The sequence below is a fragment of the Esox lucius genome, chromosome 8 (genome assembly GCF_011004845.1).
Source record: "Esox lucius isolate fEsoLuc1 chromosome 8, fEsoLuc1.pri, whole genome shotgun sequence".
In the NCBI taxonomy this organism is placed as follows: Eukaryota; Metazoa; Chordata; class Actinopteri; order Esociformes; family Esocidae; genus Esox; species Esox lucius.
The window spans coordinates 17,336,851-17,357,507 of NC_047576.1; the positions used below are offsets into that span (position 1 = coordinate 17,336,851).

At 40.6% G+C, this 20,657-nt stretch overlaps 1 protein-coding gene across 4 annotated transcripts in view; it reads right to left on the reverse strand.

Annotated features, from left to right (window-relative positions):
• The window catches only part of nlgn1 (neuroligin 1), a 231,569-nt gene that overhangs the window by 118,791 nt on the left and 92,121 nt on the right, over positions 1 to 20,657 (reverse strand). For 2 of the 4 annotated variants that reach the window (XM_020049326.3, XM_020049327.3), the window contains 2 exons: positions 5,706 to 5,768; positions 2,228 to 2,380 (listed from right to left, as the gene is read on the reverse strand). In XM_020049326.3, the coding sequence (XP_019904885.3) occupies positions 2,228 to 2,380; positions 5,706 to 5,768 (216 nt within the window). The remainder of the gene's footprint in view (positions 1 to 2,227; positions 2,381 to 5,705; positions 5,769 to 20,657) is intronic. The other 2 variants (XM_010871938.4, XM_034293784.1) reach the window with 1 other exon arrangement.

Below are 20,657 nucleotides of genomic sequence, written 5' to 3' on the forward strand. Positions count from 1 at the left end.
ACTTGCGGGCCAGCCGTGAAGGAACAGACAGCAAAGAGAGGCCGGCTAATGAAACAAACTAGCCAGGGTATTTGTTTCAGGGAGAAAAAATTAATAAGCATGAAAAATAATAATCCCCTACACTGGGCCACATGCAAGGCTTTTTTCCCTTTTTTAACAGCCGCCCAATTACTTCAGGGAGAACAAAAGGCAGCAGTGAAGACTGTTGAAATTGGTTGAAAATGGGGAGAATGCAGCTCGCTCCAAGCAAACACCTCAGATGCAATTAAAACCACGCTGGCTACATCAGCTCCCTGTCTGCTGCGCCTCCTGCTAGGGCAGAGTAGTGGAACCTGGCCTCCTTACCTGGTTAATGCCAAGATAGTGGATGTGGGCTCACTTTTCTCAATTGTCATAACTCCTGTCAGGGCATCAACGGATGTTATAAAGAAAAAAATGGTTCTGATAAAGTGAGTCAAGAAGTTGACCTATCCTGATTTAGACATAAAGTTACTGATTTCTTTAATGGCATCAGCTTAACCTTTTAGTCATCTTTTCAGGCAATGACACCTTTGGTTTTAGAGGGAATTCACGATTCAACAATAGAGAATGATGGATTGGACCGGCACATTGTGTTTGATTAAGGATGCCAACACTACAGTGTGCGCAGCTCTGTTTTAAATAGATCTAACGTGGGTTGAAGCGAGGCCAGAATGTGGTTTTATATAGGAGGGTATGATGAGTATGACTCGGCCCATGAATTCAGAACCATTCAGATAATGACGCGCCGACAGCAATGTGTGCTAAATTCCATTAAGGCGTCCTACAGAGCCTGACCCATCTGCACAACCGGACGGGCGGGCAGGCAGCGAAGCTGGCAGTAGCCTCTGGTCAAATCCCCACCCATGCTAAGCACAAACTGCTAAATAAAGCTCACGTCAGCCACTCCGCCTATCTAGGGTTCCTAATGACTTTGCGTGCCTCGCCTGGTGAAATGAAAACAAATCATCAGGTGGCCAGTGTGTCATAAACGTCGGCCTGGCCTCCAACAGGTGCAAAAACATCGTCTGGATCATTAGCTGGTTGAGAAAAGTGCCATGTAGCATTTGCTCTTTCTTTCACTCTCTCTTTCGTCTCTCTCTCTCTCTCTCTCTCTCTCTCGTGTTTTTTCCAGTCCTCCTTTTTAGCTTTCCTCTAATTGTCAGGTTAATTAGGAGGACTGGCAGTGCTGGTTAAATAGCTGCTCCTTGTCTCCCACACCCAAGCAGCCGCAAGCTGAAGGTGCCACGTTGACAGGGCCATTCAGTTACGCCCAATGGTACATAACACGCAGCCTTCACTACAAAGAAGGCCATAGAGGCCAAGGCATTTCTGGGCCTTGTTAGACAAGCACCTTGATTGGCTGGTCACACGAGCTGAGAGCTGGCTTGTCACACTGCCTGCTCGTGTGAGGTTACCCGGCTCTCATCACACTCCGCAGAGCATGAGTGGTTTGATCCACTTTTTCCTACTGCTAGAGGGATGAATAAACACTGTGGAAAATGTCAACAAGACTAGTGATGATGCTGAAAAGGTGTGTAGATACACATGCTTCCCGTTCTCTTATAGCGTCTTACCCAACAGAACAACCAGCATTAGTGAAAACACAGACTCACCACTTACCTGATCATCACCAAAAATAGTGATTTTCACATCATCACTACTGAAGTTACAAACCTCCAGAGGAACCTAGTTTGATTTTGGGAGGCGTTCAGGTAGGTGCCAAATTGTTCATAGCAAAACAAAACTTTCTAATATTCACAATTTGTACAAATTAAGAGTGGTTATGAAGAGAAATCAATTTGGAAATAGTCGTTTGTTGGGGACAAAGGCTGGGACTCATGCTGGGAGCTGGTCATAAAGTATTAACCGTTATAATTATCCTCCATATTTAGTATAATCTTAAATCTTCTGCCTCCAAGCTAGTTTTGCTCTGACACATATGCTGGTGTGAGTGAAAGGGATGTTGCCACAGAGTTGTGTGGGGCTCCTAAGCCTTGATGCTCTAAGTAGGGGTAAATCAGAATATAAAGGTCAAATTAAAACAAGTGAAGCTCTAATCTCATTGAGGCTGAAATCATGGTACCTTCATTTCATGTCGTTTCACACTGTTTTGGAAAATAGATAGCACTGACGGCAGCTATTGTGTATACGTAGGCAGCAAGTGTTGGCGGATTAGCGATAAGGGAAAAAAGCTAAGAAAGCTTACCTAATACTCCGAGCCGGTAGTTCACGGTGATGACGATAACATTGCCGTAACTTGCCAAGATGCTGCCGTCAAACATATTCCCAGTGCCTTCCATGTAGGATCCCCCATGGATGAACACCATCACGGGCTTGGGGCTGCCACTTTCACGGATGTCTGCAAGGAGGGGAGAGAAATCATTAAAGGACAAATTAAAGCCGACAGCAGGAGATGCTATCTGAATTGTGGACGCTTTGCTATTCTCATTTGTGGCACGTTGACATTGCTTTGAGAAAATTTCTGCTTTGCGCGTCAGACTGCTCATTTCCTACATGACATGTATGACACGTTCCTGGTGATTGAAAATTCTTTATTAATGCCTTTTTTTTTGCTTTCAGGAAATTTGATGGACTCTTTTTAATTTTGCTTGTATTTTCGGGCCAATAAACTGTCAGAATTGAATAACAGCAGATATATTTAAACTGACATTTCAATATTTGTGGCACAGGTAGCTAGTTTTATCCTTAATTTTTTAATCAAATGAACAAGACTGATCCAAAATATTTCCCAATAAACACTGAAGAAAACTTTTGTAATTCTATTTTAGCTATCCAACGTTTTTATTTCAACAATGTGTTGTGCTCACTGCTTACTGAACTTCATAATGATATCAGCTCAATTGATTCTTTGCAGTCTTTTCAAGGGAGGACATCTAGTTTGGGGCGCTGGTTTAGAATTAAATAGGGGATATGGATGAAGGAAAAAAGCGTACAATTACTTTCATCTTCCACAAAGGAAGACAGGCTTTTCATCTCGGGTGAAAAATATCTACATACAGTACATGTTCAATATTTTATTGATGTTTGGTGTTGAGGGAATCACTTGCAGGAGGTCTCAGTGCTGAGGAAAGTAATTAAATAGTGAAGGAAATAGGATAGAATCTTCCAGATTTTTGTCTCTAAAACGAGGCCGTATTTGCCCATCTGTGTTCTTTTAGTTGATTTTCTTTCTCCAACTCTCTTTGCTCTCTTTCATTGTCAGTGAAAATGAAGGCTCCTAGAGAGGTAGAGAGAGAGAGAGGAGCCGAGTACCTCTCATCTTCTCAGTAGGCAATGCACCATAACTCCTATATTATTGATTAGGACGGAGCAGCAGCTGTGTGTGTGTGTGTCGGTGGACTCATAGTCCTATGCATGCGTGTTTGTGTGTGTGAAAGCATACATTGGTTTCTGAAGAGTAGAGAGAGATAAAATAGAGGGAGAACGAGCGAGACATCCGGAGGGCAAATCTAGATAATTTTTTTTGAAATGGGCCCTCAGAATCCTAAGATCTTTCATTTGAGTTGGTGAATTAATTGAATCACAGAGGGGCTAGGTTCCTGCAAGTGTGTAAAATAGCGCAGCAATGAGCCGGGAGAGTAATGCGTTATCTCTCCAGATGCAAAAATAATAGTAAGGTAAATTATGACATCCGTTAAGGAAGCCAGAACTGAAGATTAGCTGGAAAGAATGTGTGTTAGTGTGTGTCAATACACGCGTGCATGAGTTTTATACATCCGTCACCCGCCTCTAACTCTTGGGCGGATACCAGCAGAAGATTTAACTGACGCACATCTGGCCAGAGAATGGAATGGCCGAGTACGTTCTGTCTGGTTGCCTGTTACATCCTTCATGTCGTTCACTGTCCTGTATGCCTTTTGCCATTTTTATCACTTCATCTTCGTCAGAAACAAAAAAGGCAACATTCAATTTCCTTTGGACGCACTTCAGTCTTCTCTGACAAAAAAAGAATGCACTCTAAGGAATAGAAGTCAGGGAATCTTGTGGGCTGGTGTAATGGAGTTAACAACGTAAACTGGCGTCCATTTTACTGGATTGATGAAGACCCTGAGATTGATTCCACTGGCTCCTCAGAATAGGAGGAAATATTCTTAGCTATGTAGTCTAAACTGGGCCCACTAATCACAGGTTGGTGCATCCCAGGTGGAAACCATAGTGTGTAAGGTTCAGCCTAGCTGGAGGTAAATGGAGGTATGTGAAGACAGGTGCTCGCATCAGAGAGGACTAGCTGTAGAAGCACTGCACTCCATCCTTCCAATGCCAGCCTACATCAGGATGACCTTACAAACAAGATATGAACAGAAAGCTTCTCACAATTCTCCTGGGCTGAATCTTCTGTCCAGAGAATTTGGCAAGGTTTTAGAACGACCGCCATGTTAGCTCACAGTACATTGTGTAGGTGTAACAATGGGAGAGCGCCACTTATAATTCCCTATGAAATGACCATCTGTAAAAGTGCAAAAAAAGTGCAGAAAACATCAATAGATGTTTTTGATTGGTTAGCATTCGGGATAATGCACATCCAGTAGGTATTGCGTTGTGCTGTGGATACATTGCATATTTGTATGACCAGAAGGCAGTATGCTGTTGTTAGTCTTGCTTTGGTTTGTTTTTTATTCTATATCTCTGTCCTGTCCAGAGATTAGATGTCCAAAGATCAACTCCAGTGAGACGGCAAGCCGAGTGGTCCTTGGGACACTTCATTCACATATAAGAGTGTGTTGGTTCTGCCAGTATATTGTCTTTTGTTTTAAAGATTTGAATTTGTCTGGCCTGGATTCTTCATCAAGTGAATAGGCCTACTTCAGTGGCTTGGTGGGATTTTGCTGTGTATTTGTGCTGCTAATCTTTTGATGTGTGTTTTCAGGAAATCGCAAGTTGCTTCAGATCAAAGACAGCTGCTGCGGTCCTAGTTTAGTTTCCTGTAATTGGTGCTTATTTCACCAGTTAATACAGAAGATGTGCATTATTTAATCTGTGTTCTATCTAAAGTAGGAAATTCACCTTCTCACTTTCCCTGTGAATAACTTCATTTTGAGGTTACTTGTGTTCTTCCTAAAGGCTTTTACATTTCTGCAAGGAGCCCATTTAATATTTGCCTTGATCGCTGTGCCACAGTGAAGTTGAATTGGTGTAAAATAATGATGAATATGCCTCGTTAAGAAGGAACTTTGTGATCAATACATTGCAGGTCACTGCCCACATCGATCCAGGAACATCCATACATGTTGCAAAGGAAACTTTTTTTAAACACAACTGAAGGTGACTGGTGTTAGTATTGATCAGGGTATCCAATTCCCCAGGGTTGGAATAGCACTATCTTTTGTTTAAGAGCATTTAAAAATCATGCAAAAATGTGTTACAGTTTGATTGAAGTGTTAATAGTTACTAGTCTCTTTTAGGTGGGATGCAACATGTAAAAATACAAATAAAAAAATCAAAATAATTCAAGCAAAAGCCTACATTAGATTATAATAGGTTATGTACGTTGGAATGACGGGAGACATTAAACATACTCTCTTAAAACATCAAGCAAAAAAGACAAAAACTACGAAGAAAAAAAAATCTTCACGTTCAAAAAAGGACAAGAAATGTAAGAAAAACAAAGAAGAAAAAATTGGAGGGTTCCTTGTCATGCAAATCAGTTTGGCATCAAAAAATACCTTCATCCTCCGCCCCGTCATTATCACCTAAATCATCATCATTGTGTTTCTTTGTAAGGGGACCTAGGATCAAAAATGGAGAAGATGGAGGAAACAGAGAATACAAGAATGCAAACCTTAAAAACGCTCAAAAGAGAAAGAAATATTAGGTTATTTTCCCTGTGAAAAATCTGACTGAAAGAGAAACTGAAACAGAGACTGAAACAATTACTCAAAACAATTTGATACATAGACTGCGGTATATGTGGAGCTTGGAAGTTACAAAGTACTGACAGAACAAGAAGGGTCTTCAAGTTCAAAATAGGACCCTTTTTCTCAAAAAGATTCAAGAATGTGGTAAAAGGGAAAGGGTGTTGTCAGATCAAAGCTCTGTCATGTCATTCTCACACCTCTTTCCCCTATCTTCATAATCATATTTGTTAACTGTATATGATTACCCACAAGGAGCCAAAAACAATATTCTCTGCATAATTTTGACTCAACGTGTAAGGTTTGTGTAACCTTGTGTTCCAGTATATGTTGCCAACGCCTGTAAATGTCAATGGAGAGTAAACGCTAAAAGAGAATACGCAAGATTGAATCATCAGTGGACTAAAGAAATATTTCAGCCTCCTGAAGTAAAGAGGATTTATGCTAAATGAAACCTACATAAATGGAGTTCATTTCACTGCATGATCACAGAGCCAAAATGTAAACTAGGAAAAAGCAAATGTATTAGTTCTAAGTAGCTCCAAACACACACAGAGGTTAGTTGCTTAAGTCTCAATAGCAAAATAATGTAGCAGAAAATAGCTCAGAAACGGCAGCAGAGTAAACGAAAATGAGCAATTCTTCACAAAACCCAGATAAAAACAACCTTGATTTAAGGATATTAACCACCTTGAATCTATAGAATGGTTGTTAGGAGGAAGGATTGTTGTCATATTTCACAGTGGATTTTTTTTTCTCAAAGTTGGCAAATTACCTGTTGATCTTAAACTTAGACTTGCATGTGTTGGTGACCCAAAATCCAGCACCAATTGAACAGTATAATATCTTATTGTTATGTTTATGATTTTCTAACTTAATAAATTCAATTTGAAATCAAAATACCACTCTTACAGAGCATCTGGTTAAGCTTTATATGACAAAGGATTGTTTGCTTTTCAGCAACTATAGTCACACATAATTTTTTTTACATAGCCTTAAAGTTGGTCTGGGTAAGACCAAAATGTCCTAAATATGATGACTTGGATTAAGTATTTCTCAATCATTCTTAGATACAAATGTCAAACATATGTCAACAATCCACCATACAATGTGTGAAAATCCATCAAATCACGATCTGGGTTTTATTTAGCCACAGCACATATCATATGCCGAAGCATTCGACTAAACCACAGACAGTGACACACGGACAAGCAGACAGACCCACAGAGAGACAGACAGGTACACAGACAGATAGAAGGGCGGGGCACACACACACACCGGCACACAGACACACGCGCTCAAACGCACACAATTGCAAGGCTGACGTAGCGCTGGTCGATCCAAATGCAGGCATATATTAAGGGTCAAGAATGCGAAAACAAAGACAAGCACATGCAAAAGTGAAACACAGTACAGCCAATGAAAGCATTTACACACAGGTGCACGCACGCGCGTTCCGCACACACACACACACACGCACCCCACTCCAACTCATTCTGCTTATCATTCTGCTTTAACGCGACAAAACTGGACAGGGGATCCTAAAATAGGTACCAATGAGAAAGTAATCGGACGTGACATGGAAATGAAGTTTCCTGTTCATTCTACTTAAAAAGTACAGCCATCTATTTTCCTGATGTCTTGATAGTCAGAATTCCTGATAGTCAGAATTCTAGAGCAGTAGACAAGGGAATGACACGCCTTTAATTTGCAGCAACGTTCTGCAGAAGAAAAAAGGAGGTCATTCAACAATGGAGAACATTTGACCGTGTTAACATCACATTTTCACCCAGCAGGCTTGGTGAGACCAATTTTGTGACACACAAGGCAAAAAAACAAACAGTCAACTGTCACAGTAAGGTACACTGTAGTCAGAACACATGAAACCATTCTGTTGTCCCCGGCCTGTATGGTAACTGAATTAAGATGCTGAAGTAGTGTCATACCGTGATATGACAGTGAATGTTGGATCACAAGTCAGGACAACAGCATTGGCAGCTTGCATCCGGCATCACATGTCACTACTAAACTTTCAAGTGACAGAAGGCCAGACAACACACAATGACCTCTTAACCCCCTGGAACCCTCTGGAACCTCAACACTTGTGTGTCACACCTGGATCCACCACACTGATTAGGGAAGCTCTCCTATTTTTTCACTACCTTTCTCTCCTAGGACTCTGTGCCTGCAACCATGTAGTGGCAGGCTTGAACAACGATTTGATAAAACAGTAAAGAGCATCTAGGCGCGACCAAACAGTCCGGTTGATTTAATTTCTGATGACCGATTTCTCAACCAAAGTCGTGTGTTGACAATCAGCAGAGAAGACGCATCCGTATCCACACAATTTCTATCCATTTAAACAGACGTACAGATAAGATGAACTTTCGTAAGGGCCAACAAATACATTAGCTAATTAGAAAATGAGGAGCATGTGCACGGACCGAAATGAATCAGTTCTGATTTGGTGTCCATTCTCCATGGATCAGCCTGGCCAAACCATCATGATTCCTGTAGGGACCGTGTCTACTCTGCCACAGTGCCAGTTTAGCTGGGGCCTGCTGCAGTGATGAACGGTCCACTCTCACTGCCTCTTCCCATAAGCTCCAGAGAGAAATATCCATTCTGATTGTATAACATTTTAAAATGCAATTACAGGTAAAATACCGCATTGTCCCTATGGAAGAGAGTCGGGTCTCAGCTTTCTGTAGGTATAGTAAAATCAAGATAACTGACGTATAACAACTATAAATCTTTATAAGCTCAATATAAACTATTTTACAAACAAGATCATTATAATGGCTTTGACGTACAGAACAGACACATCAAAACTAGTGCATATACGGTAGGTCTATGGGCATTGTAACAAGGCCTCTGTTAAATACATTCAAACTATGTAGGATGTTCATTGCCTATCCATCTTTATTCCCAAAAACAGTGAATCGGTCAATTTGTGTGACCATTCAAAATATATGACCACATTAACTATACAGCTGACATAGGTGAGGTTGCCAGATTTTATTCAAATTTGGATAGGCTGTTGCTCAGCATATATCGAACTCTCTCTGAATGTAGTGTGTTAGCCAATTTGCTGAGCAAACATTTAATTGATGGGACATATTTCTTTTTCAGAAGAAATAAGATTTTTGGGGGGTTGAAATGAGACTGAGTTAATTAGTTCGTGGGGCTTGGGTCCTCTGTCAGGAAGTTTCAAAGAAGTCCGAAAGAATCTGCAAGATTCCAGACCAGATTTTGCCCAGGTTAGAGCACAGGGATGCAGTGGAGCAACGTGGCCTCTGCAGTATTATACACATCACACAACAGAGATCGATTTGAAAAGATACTATGCCATTTGGTTTTGGATTAGTGTACTCTGACAAAAATCTTGTATTGTATAAGACAATGTCTATAGATGATTGAACAGCTATCCTACCAGTCAGCTATGAAGACCTAATACCTCCTCCTAATAAGATCCGCCCTCCTTACCTCGCTGTTTGTCGGACTGCCAAACTGTATTTCTTCATAGCTGTCTGCCCCACCACCCCATCCCCATTCTCTGTCTGTCTCCCTAGTGATGCTGTCACACAGTGAGATGATAGATTGATTTATTACTGCAGCCTAACTCTTACACACCAGTTCCAAATTAATTTCCATATCCCTCTTTCTGGCGATATTGATTTCTGTTCATCTCTGACTGATAAAGTGCAACTTCACGCTTCAGTACTCTGTAATGCAGAGAAGCAGGTGGGCCAGTCCAGTGTGGTGCAGGCAGCAGATTCTGTGGCCCCGGGCCCTTCACTCTTTACTACACTAAGAACCCTGAGGGTCCAGCAAGATAAGGTAATTAATGCTTAGAGCTCAATCGATCTCACATTATGCACACAGGCATCTGTTGTGACATATTAGTCAAGGATCTTTCGTCCATCCCAATGGAAACAAACCGACTCAGTCAATCATAGAAAGATAAGGTATTTTGGCATGTTTAAAGTGCCGATAAAAAGTCCACACTCCCTTGAACATGTTTAGCTTTTGGTTGCCAGGGCTTTAAAGTGTAATTCATTTAAATAAGGATCTTCTCAATCATCTACATATCCTACTCAACATACTTTAATTTGTTATTGTGAAAAGAAGTTACATACACACTATTACAAAATAGAAAACAGAAAAAAAAAATATTAGGTATGTCCCCCTTGTAATAACAATCCTAAATTAGTTCAGGTAATGAATCACCTTCAAAATCACACCCAAAGAGAATTGCCCCCCACCTGTGTAAAACTGTAGAGATTCAAAGCCGTTTCTGTAGGTTCCCTTTATTGGGTAGTAAATTGCAAAGCAAACACTCAACGATGAGTACCAAGGAGCTTTCAGGAAAACTCAGGGACAAAGTTGTGAAAAGATACAGATCAGTGGAAGGGTGTAAAAACATTTGAAAGACCTTGAAAATCCCATGGGGCATGGTGCAGATGATTAAAAAGTAGGGAAAGGTGTATGGCACCACCAAGACTTTGCCTAGATCAGGCGTCTCTCCAAACTTCAATAACCAAGCAAGTAGGAAACTGGTCAGAGAGGCTACTCACAGGAAATTGCAACTGTGACAGAGCTCCTGGCTTTTATGGTGAAGACCGTTCAAAGTGTGCATGTGTCAACAGGCCCTTCACAAATCTGGCCTATATGTCAGGGTGGGAGGAAGGAAGCCATTATTGAAGCTTACCTGGAGTAAATGTCCTTGAGTTGCCCATACAGAGCCACAAACTAAATCAAATTAAACCTGTGTGGTATGAAGATTGATGTCCATTGAGTTGGCTGAGCTTGGACAGTTTTGAGAAGTCCAATATTGCTAAATCTATGTGCGCAAAGTTGGTAAAGAGCACTGCAGACACACTACTAGGTGTAATTAATGCTAAAAGTGCTTCCACCAAGTGTAACATCACCAGACTATGTGTTTTTAGTGTTTTTTTCATAATTAAGTTTTATTTCACAAAGAAAAGAAAATCTCCCCTTCAAAGTATGGCGAACGGTGTGTTGATAAATAGAAAAAATCATCCTTTAATCTAAGGAAAAGTTCAAGAGGGTGTAGAATTTCAAATGGCACTATATATCACATCCCTTGATAAATTTGTGTATGTGGTGAACTATACAGTATACAGTGAAATATTCCAGACCATGCAGTTGGAGCCATAAAAGTTTGATTAAGAGCAGAATACACAAGAACCCATCTTTTATATGTAGTCCTGCAATACAATTGATTCCCTCATGCCAGCTGCCCTCGGGACATATATAGCACAGAATACATGTCAATACAACCCAATGCAGGGCTCACAGCTCTGTGGATATCATTGATGCACGACTCAGAACCAGGTGTTATTCAGAAACATGATGCTATGGATTATATCCACTCATGTAATGTGCAGTTGTTACAATGACATCCTGTTCTCCCAGTGATTACACGAACATTCTCAAACAACATAGTAACCTCCACCTGCATTCATCATCAAGTTATATGCTAAGCCAGATATTCATACATATCCTACTTTGTAGTCACTTGGCAAACCCTGAAAAATTTGAAAAAGGCAATCAAGTCACATGATCATCCATCAGAATTCTCTAGAAGGCATGACCGTTATTTGGAATAGGATTGCGATTGATGGTGATACAGCTGCTCTCAAAAGTATTTTTCCTACTTGGACTTTTCCAAATGCTACTGTGTTATGACATGAAATTAAAAAGGATTTAATTAGGAGGTTTTGCCTATCATCAACACAAAAATTCCCATAATGTCAAAGTGAAAAATAAATAAATTACAAATACAAAAAAGAAAATAATTGATTGCATAAATGTTCACCCCCTTTAGTCAATAACTTGTAGAGGAACTTTTTTGTTAATAAAAAAATTTCCTCAGTTCCTCAGTACAGTAGATTAATCTATTGGTTTTTAAGCCACTCCAGTTGTGGCTTGGAAAGTATATTTGGGGTTATTGTCCTGCTGGAATTTGAGTCTTCTCCCAAGTTCCATGTCAGGATTTCTCTGTACTCATCACAAGATTTGATCCAGGCCCTGACTCATATCATGATGCTGCCACCCCCACGCTTTACGGCAGGAAAGTTGTTCTCCGGATGATGTGCGATGTTAGGTTTGCACCAATCATAGTGATTATCATTGACAACAAAAAACTCTATTTTGGTGTCATCAGACCATAATATCTTCTTTCACTTGATCTCACAGTCTCCCACATGCCTTTTGGCAAACTTTAGTCCCAGTTTGGTGTAAGTTGTTTTCTTTTTGCCACTCTCCCAAAGCCACTTTGTGAAGCCCCCAGGCTATTGTTGCAGTTTGCAGTGACCCTACTTTGGAAGACTAGAACTCCTTTAGAGTTGCCATAGACCACATGGTAGCCTTCCTGATGAGTGCCCTTTTTGCCTCACATTTTTTAAGTAAGTCCAGTTCTAGACAAATTCACAATTGTGCCCTATTCTCTCTATTTCATAATAATGGACTTTCCTGTGCTCCCGAGGATATTCAAAGCCTTGGAATCTAATATCCTCTATCATATAAATATGTTCTTCCGGATTGGCTTTTAATGTTCCTTCTTCTTTTTAATGTATATTATTTTTGGAATTTTAGAAACTAACTCCCAGAGATGGGTGTAATCAACCCAAAATCATTTGAAACACCTTAATGGGTTAATTGCACAGATGAACTCTTGCACAGATGAATTATTTGGACATTGAACTAATTATGTGACCTCTAAAGACAGTTGGTTTCACCACTGCTCATTCAGGTCTGCCATAGTATTGGGGGGAATAGTCATGCAATCAATTATTTTCTGTTTTTATTCAGATTACATTTTTCACTATGATATTATTTAGATTTTGTTTAGATCAGTGGCAAAACTCTTGATCAAATTTTGATTTCATGTTCTAACAAAATAAAATGTGGAAAAGTCCAAGGGTGAGCTGTCTTTTAAACAATTTTGAGAACTGTGTGTTTTTGTGACCTGACTGCAAAATATCCACATACTACAAAAGTGTGTCTGTCTGTTGGCCTGTCTCACTGCTCATCTGCCTTCTTGTCTGTTTGTCCTTGGAAACTACCCACGGCATATGGATCTAAAAGCCTCAGCAACAGTCCTGACTTCCCCTGAGTTCTAAGCCAATCTGTCACAGTGTCGTAACAGACACCCTACTTCCGGTCAGGCCAGATCGGGAGAGGGAAACAGCATACTCAAGCCTCGCAGAAAGGTAACACATTGCATGCTGCTATAACGTGTGAAATCTAAAGCACAAGACGAGGGTGAGAGGCTAGGAGGACGTTTTTGTGTTTTCAACAGATCCTTACGAAATATTCCTGGATGTCACTATTATAAGGCTGCTGAAATTCTAAATAATAATAATGACAATAATTGTAAAACACAAGTCAATCCGGTTAGTCTCAGCTGTTTAACTGTTATTCCACTGACACATGGATATCTTCCCCGATGTTCTGTTCGCCGTCTTCCAAACAGCGATTGGTGAAAGTATCCAAGAGGCCTAGACCTACAGTACTGCACCAGGGCACAGTGTGAGATCTGCCATCGAACATGTCTTTCTTCAATAAGAATGAGTAACCTTGCCAGCATTAATATTTCAGCAGGTTACATGAATGTACTTGTACTATGTACAATGTTTTATCTTCTAATAAATGCAGACTCATGCATCCACCTTTATATACACGTATATATTCTGATTTATTTGACAAACACACAGCAAACTATGTCACTGTGTAAAACTTTAACATCAGACGCAAACTGTAACAACAGGAGACTCATGAATATTTGATTTCCGTAACACGGCTGACATTCTAATGACCGAAGACTAGGGTCTCTGGACCCAGCAAGGAAATGGTCTGACGCTGGGTTTCAAATATCAGTAGAGAATGTCAGCAAAAAGATGGCTTATTTTCTTGGAAGCGCCCCCCCCTGGGGAGAGCGGAGAGGACCTGGGGATCCAAATGTCACGGCGCCTTTGGATTGTGAAGGTGCTGCTGCTCATTAGAGCCAGCCACTGACAGGATTTAAAGGCAGGTAACATCGCTGCGCGCGCGTGTGCGCGAATAGAAGGGGATTTCATTAGGAGCTGTCAGAATGATAACGGGGACATAGGAAATGACACACCAGGTAATGAGCACCCTTCCTGTTGAAGGGAAGTTGACAGGGGAGGGGGTCAGCGACTCAGTGCGAGAAGAGCATAGCAAGATAAATCATCTAAAGGAGCAAGCCCTGTAACAGCTCTGTTATTGGCCAGTCTGGGCAGGACATTTCAGGGCCTGATCATTTGATCATGAGTAGTGGCACCTCCATTCGATACACACGCCAGTAAGCACACAGAGGGAAAAGATTTAGTGTGACCAATTACCAAGCAGAAAAAGTTATTGATCCAATTAAAAGTGCAGGTACAGACAATGCAAATGCAAGTGGAATCACAAGTTGGGGTATTGGCAATTCCAGCATGAATAGTTCTCGCCACTCCTCAATGTGTTACCATTCTTGTTGATTATAAAGTCCCACTCTGCGGTCACTGTTCTTCAATCTCGTAGAACACAAACATTGTCAAGTCGTTGCCTTTCTGTACCAGGCATACAAAAGCTACTGTAGTAAATTGTTTTGCAAATCTATAAATACATTTTTTTTTGATGTGGGAAGTCAGTCCACAGCCTTTTGAAACAAGTTGTTTTACACTCTACTCACTATTCTTCGCTTTTTTAAATTCAAAACAGCTTGAAGTTTCCTCACTCAACATCTTTGCAGTTTTTAAAAGAATACACATCATTTTCCACAAATTGTAACAGAATGCATCTGTTTGTTCTCACTTTGATACATCAAAAAGGCTCAAGAATCAAGCATGGAGAGGGCTGTGGTTGCGTTCACCCTAAGGTTTACCATGTGAAATCTGCCGTAGATACAGAGATCAAACAAGCAACCAGACAGACACTGAGCTAATACCCCATCAATCTAACAAGTCTAAGAGGAGCTGCCACACACATAAAACAAACCTCATGAGTCAAATCATTTATTAAATATAAATATCACTTTCTGTATGATCTACGTATTCTTTTTGTATCTGTCATTGCCAGGAATGCAGCCTGCTGAAATTGGTTTGGTTTCTCTGCTCTCAACTGGGCCTTTTATGCCACAGCTGAAAGGAGATTCTCAGGGATTCTACTTAAAGATGTTTAAGTCTGTTCAAATGATGTTTCCGCACTATGAGGTTGAAATAACACTCCTTGTGTTACACTTTTCATCTAAGAGCTCTTTGAAAGAAATGCCAATCAGGTCTGTGTATAAAATTCTTCAGCCCACATGATCAGACCGGTCAAATGAAATTAGTTCAAATGAAACTCAGGTGAATTTGTTTTTTAAAATACCTTTTCTGCAGTTATTTTTTAATTTCATTTTCCAGATTTCCATCACATATAACCTGTAATTCCTCAACATTTGAGTAATATTGTTTTTCTTACATTTTGCTTTTATTAAAAAGCAGTATTTCATTCTAGGAATGTGTGTGGGTACGCAAACCGGTGCGGGTGTGAAACATTGATAAATAAAATATTTACATTAGTAAATATATGAGTGCAGCTAGTTCAGCCAGAATACCCGAGTGGGCATTGGCTCAGCGATGCATAAGCTGTTGTCAGAATCATGCCTACCACAGTCTCATCTGATATGGCGGTCTATTTAAGTTGGTCAGGGTACTCACTCTGTCTGCTACTCTGCTGGTCGTCTTGCATGCGGATGCTAAACCCACCCACCACCCCAGCCTCCACCTGATTGCTTTTGTTTCCTTCTGTGCAGGGATTGGTACTGTGTACATTGCTCATTGCCATTGGTAGTGTTCAAATAATATTAGTGTTAATGCTGTTAGTAGTGTTGTATGTACCATCTTGTGATGGCAATTAGTTACTCCAAAGGAACAGAACCTAACGCCAAGAGTGTATTGTTCTATAATAATGGTTTAAACAAAGAAGGTGGTGTGTCCTGTCTGAACTGATCAGCCTGCGCATCCTTATCTAGACTTTAAATTGACTGATTCAAACGCCTCATGAGATTCATTTCTAGTTTCTGCCGGACCATGGAAGCGGAGACGGCTAAGAAGAGCAAATGACTCTGACTGACTGATTGACTGAGTGCCTGACTGACTATCCCTTGTTAAATAGCGTAGCGCTTAGAGAAGCGGACTTGTGCACTATAGGTCCCGAGTTCGTATCTCCTCGCAGGCCAAGTGAAGTACCCATTTTGAAACTTTGCTGGTTAAAACTGAAACTGTATACGGTCATATTGCGACTGTTTCTGGCATGGGATAGTTCATCTTCAATCTCGCTAGAAATTGCTAAATTCTTATGATTATTCCTAGGAAGTTAGTAGATACTAGTAAGCTTATTTAACACAATCCTCAGTGGAGTCTAGTGATTGCTAAAACAAAGTGGTTAAAGACAGTGCCTCTCATATGGAAGACCTACGTTCAAATCTATTGAGAGCAATGACATTAATTATTTCCGGTAGATTCCACGATTCTCTCATCTTTTCACTTGATGAAAAACATATTTATCGTCGCCTTTATTGTTTTGCCATGAAAGAAAAAAATACTGTCGCAAACGCAATAGAAACATTAGTCAGTTTAACTGTATCAGTGTCATTCATGAATGGACAATTAAGTATTAAAACGGCCAGTGGCAAAAGAGGATTTGTTCAGGATAGACACAAGGCTATACTGACACCCAGCAACTGCATAGCTCAGTGTTGTAGTGGTTAACGACATAAACGTTCTATTGCGGGCCGTCTGAACTAGGCTTGCCTGGTTTCTTGTTTTTTCAAGTGTTAATTCCTCAACTTAAAGAATTATAGAAAACTTTTACATAACAATATAAGGAAATGTCCATATATCTACAGTAACAAATTGAACAATGGTGTTTCACTACATTTTCACACCATCAATTATTTTGGGTGCATTCAAAAGTACATCCTCAAAATTCAGAATGTCTTTTGGTCAATAGAAGGTGCAGCAGCTTTTGTTGTCAAATGGAAAACCTGCAGCTTCCCTCTTTTTTATTAATGTCACTAAGACACGATTGTCTCTCCTCAGTCGAACAAAATCTAAACTGTTCATATAATTTCTGTGAGAACACAAACACGGAATACTGTAGGACATCACTGAGCAATCTAAATCTCTTTTTAAAAAGTGTAAAATATACCCCCCCAAAAAACAATACATATGTGTATGTCGGTTGAATGCCCAGAGGCAAGAGTTGGTTTGAATGTGCTGTTGCTGTAATTCTACTTAGTTCCACAAGGTCATAGCAAATTAGGGATATCCCATTGAAACTTTGTCAAGAAATAGAATATGTAACAGTAGTGGGTTGTCTTCAAAACGTCACTATATGCCTACATCGTGCCACCTGTTAACTATCCAGTTCACTGCCCCTGCCCCATGACTCTGTCGGTTGAAACCCAAGATGCAGTTGAACAATGCACCCACTGCAGAACAACACACGGCAGCATGTTGATAAGACGGACGCACTCCGTCTCTAGACTCAGGCTGAGTTGTACTCTGACAGGAGTGGGACAGCCAGGATTCATCAGGGTTCTAGTTCAATCTCCAAAACCCGACACAGAGCATGCCTGTGAGACCAGGCCCTGGTGAGGGGAAGCACGGCAGGAGGAAAAACCCCTGCACCGACGGGACAGCAAACGGGCTCATTTGACAACGTATTCTATTTTCAAATCATTTTAATTTCAAAGCACTGCATTACCATGCAGCGGGAAGGGAAGAGAGGACTGCAGTGCGTTACTCTGCCGTCAACATCCCTCAGCCCAGGCTCTTCTCTTCTTTCCTCTCAAACAGCACATCAGCAGAATTAAGCATCGTTTCCCAGTAAAAAATAAAATAATGAATTCTGTCTTTTTGCAGTGTGTCTTCTGATGCCTTTGTTATGGACCTACAAATTACACATTTAGCTGTTAATCAATGTTTCTCTCCTAAAGAACCTGCATACATCCCACTCTAACTCACGGAATGCCAATCCTAATAGTTTCCAAGGGAAACCGTTTTGGGTTATGTGTTTAGGCCATATCCTTAGTAATGTTTAGAGATCATGGGGGAAAACAGTGAACATATTAAGCAAAGTATATATTTTTTTACATTACAGTGATAGGTGATGTAAAGATGCTAATCGTTATCATAGTCCTAAGTAGAAATGTGATAATCAGACATCGGTCACACCTGTTTCTGTCTTTTCCTGAATCTGTTAGAAATAAACCATTATGTGAAACAGACTACACCTCTGTCAATGGACTCCTGCTTACAGTTATAATGCTGTAATCACAGCCAAGTGCTGCAGACTAACATCCACCAAATGTGTGTGCATTACCTGTTGAGAGCAGTGGCCAACTGGCAACAAAAAGAACAGCTCCACAACATGGCCGCCACCTTGTCTTTCATAGTAATGTCAGGCTGAATAATGGATGGCTCCTCCAATTTCCCCCTTAATGTTCTCCAGGAGAAAGAGGTTGTGTGTCTATCATCCCAAGCACCTTGTTCAATCCTGTCTCATCAATGCTACGTTTAAATTCTGTCATCCACTTAAAACGAACGGCACTTTCCGGAAGAGGAGAAGATGAATAACAATGGAGCAAAGGTTAAAAGTGAACATTACATCTTGCCAAGGAGACAAAGGCATCGGTAGAACCAAAGCATCAATACCCAATGAAGATTATTTTGATGTTAATACAATTGCAGCCTTTAAAATATATATATATATATATATATATATATATATAAAGGCTAAAGTAGAAATTGAGAAATAGCATCTTAAGAGCGATAAGATGAAGAGATTTTACTTATAAGGGAGTAAAAAAAGATTTATTTTGAATTTGGATTTTCTCCAATGTTCTTATCTTCTGTTTCGGTTTCGGTTTATCAGTGAAATGTACACGAAAACAACACAACAGCAATCCCCTGATGTGCTGCAGTACAACAATAGATAGGCACAGAGGAGAAGCACTCGCTTCTTTGAAAAATGTATGTATGAACGTATGCTAATTCACCATCAAAGCCTTGTTTTTCTGCAGTTTTACACTCGCAAGGAGGACAACTATTTCCATTACGAATCCCCCATCTATTAACTCATCTATACACCTATCCACTGCCCACCTATCTAACTGTGAACCTTCTCTTTCATCAAACCCAAACATAAGTTGGTTTAGTTAAGTGGAAAGGAATCTTCACCAAACTACCACTGCCATAGTCAGGCCAAATTTTCAGTATTCTCAATCCCTGTGGCCAGCTGTCAGATGCACAGGGATTGAGGCAGTGGTAGCTACTGCACTGCCAAAATATTCACCAAACAACCACTGTCAGAACACTTCCTGTGTATCCCGCGGTGTCCGCCTATGGTCAAAATGTAGCAAACAGCATAGCGCCGAATCAATTTCCTCCATTTGCAGATCACTCAATTACATCAGCAGCACCCAAGCCTGTCTAATTAATCTCCTCCTTCCCTGTTTTAAAGTTAATGAGCACATCTCTGCAGCATTGCATCCAGACTGAACCACGCAGCCTCTCATTTGGCCGGACTGGTACAGTATTGGCTGGCTCCACTGATTGGACGAATGGGGAAACACTGAAAAAACAACATTGTGATGAATCATCCTAGATTTGTAATTAAATCAACAAAAGTCTGATTATATACGGGAAACCAATGTGAATGTACAGGACTACGAATAATCTACAGGTTACCTATATTAGGTATGGACGTACCAAAATGTTTTGATACAACTTTAACAATTTGACATGTTAAGGTTACTCACCTGAATAACATGCCTGACTGACATCTAGCAGTGACACTGCTAACCGTTGATAATGCTATAACACTGCCGCCATCTTGTCTGAATGCCAGAACATTCCAAATCTTCCAACTCTACATTATGCCACAAGCCATGTATGAATTATACGTTAAGCATGCATCAAAGTGCATTTAGTATACATACAATATATCTAGCGAAATCAAGGCAAGGAATAACTTATGCCCATACGGACATTCGTCCCCAGTTAGGAGCTTTGTACTGGGGATTAATGGAAGGGGCTTAGTGCTACATGCGAAAATTGACATCTGCATAGACGTAGGCCTATTGCACAGTGAATCGAGAACACTTCGACTGTGGGAAAAGCGTGTCATTCTTATCAGATCTACATACGGAGGGGCACACTGGTAAAAATAGCTACGACACTGAACCGCTTGCCAGCTCCAAATTCATTTCAAATCCATTTGCTGTTTGCCTTGAAACTGTATAAATATGTACCAGGGCAGTCCCTGCACAGACAAAACCTACTCTGTGGAGAATGATAAAGGAGTTGGCATGAAAACAGACGGCAGAGGGGGGTGAAAGAGATACGGGCTCACAGGGGGATGGAGGTATAGACATTGGGGGAGAGAGAGGCCGAGATACACAGATATAGCGGATAGAATGGGAGGAAGAGAGAAAGAGAGAGGCAGAGGACTGACGAAAGGGGGTTATAAAAGCAACGTGGGGTCCTAGCGTAAATGTTCTTTTAAACGCTGAGAACCCTGTGCACTCATTGGAGAATTATCAGGGTAAACGCCCACATATCACGACTCGAGGGAGGGGTAATGAACTAGTAAATTAGTCTCAGAAAGCTTTAATTAGTATCCAAGTATGAAGCCAACCCATTTATCCGCTATCCCCCCTCTGCTTTTTTTTGATGACTTGAAAAG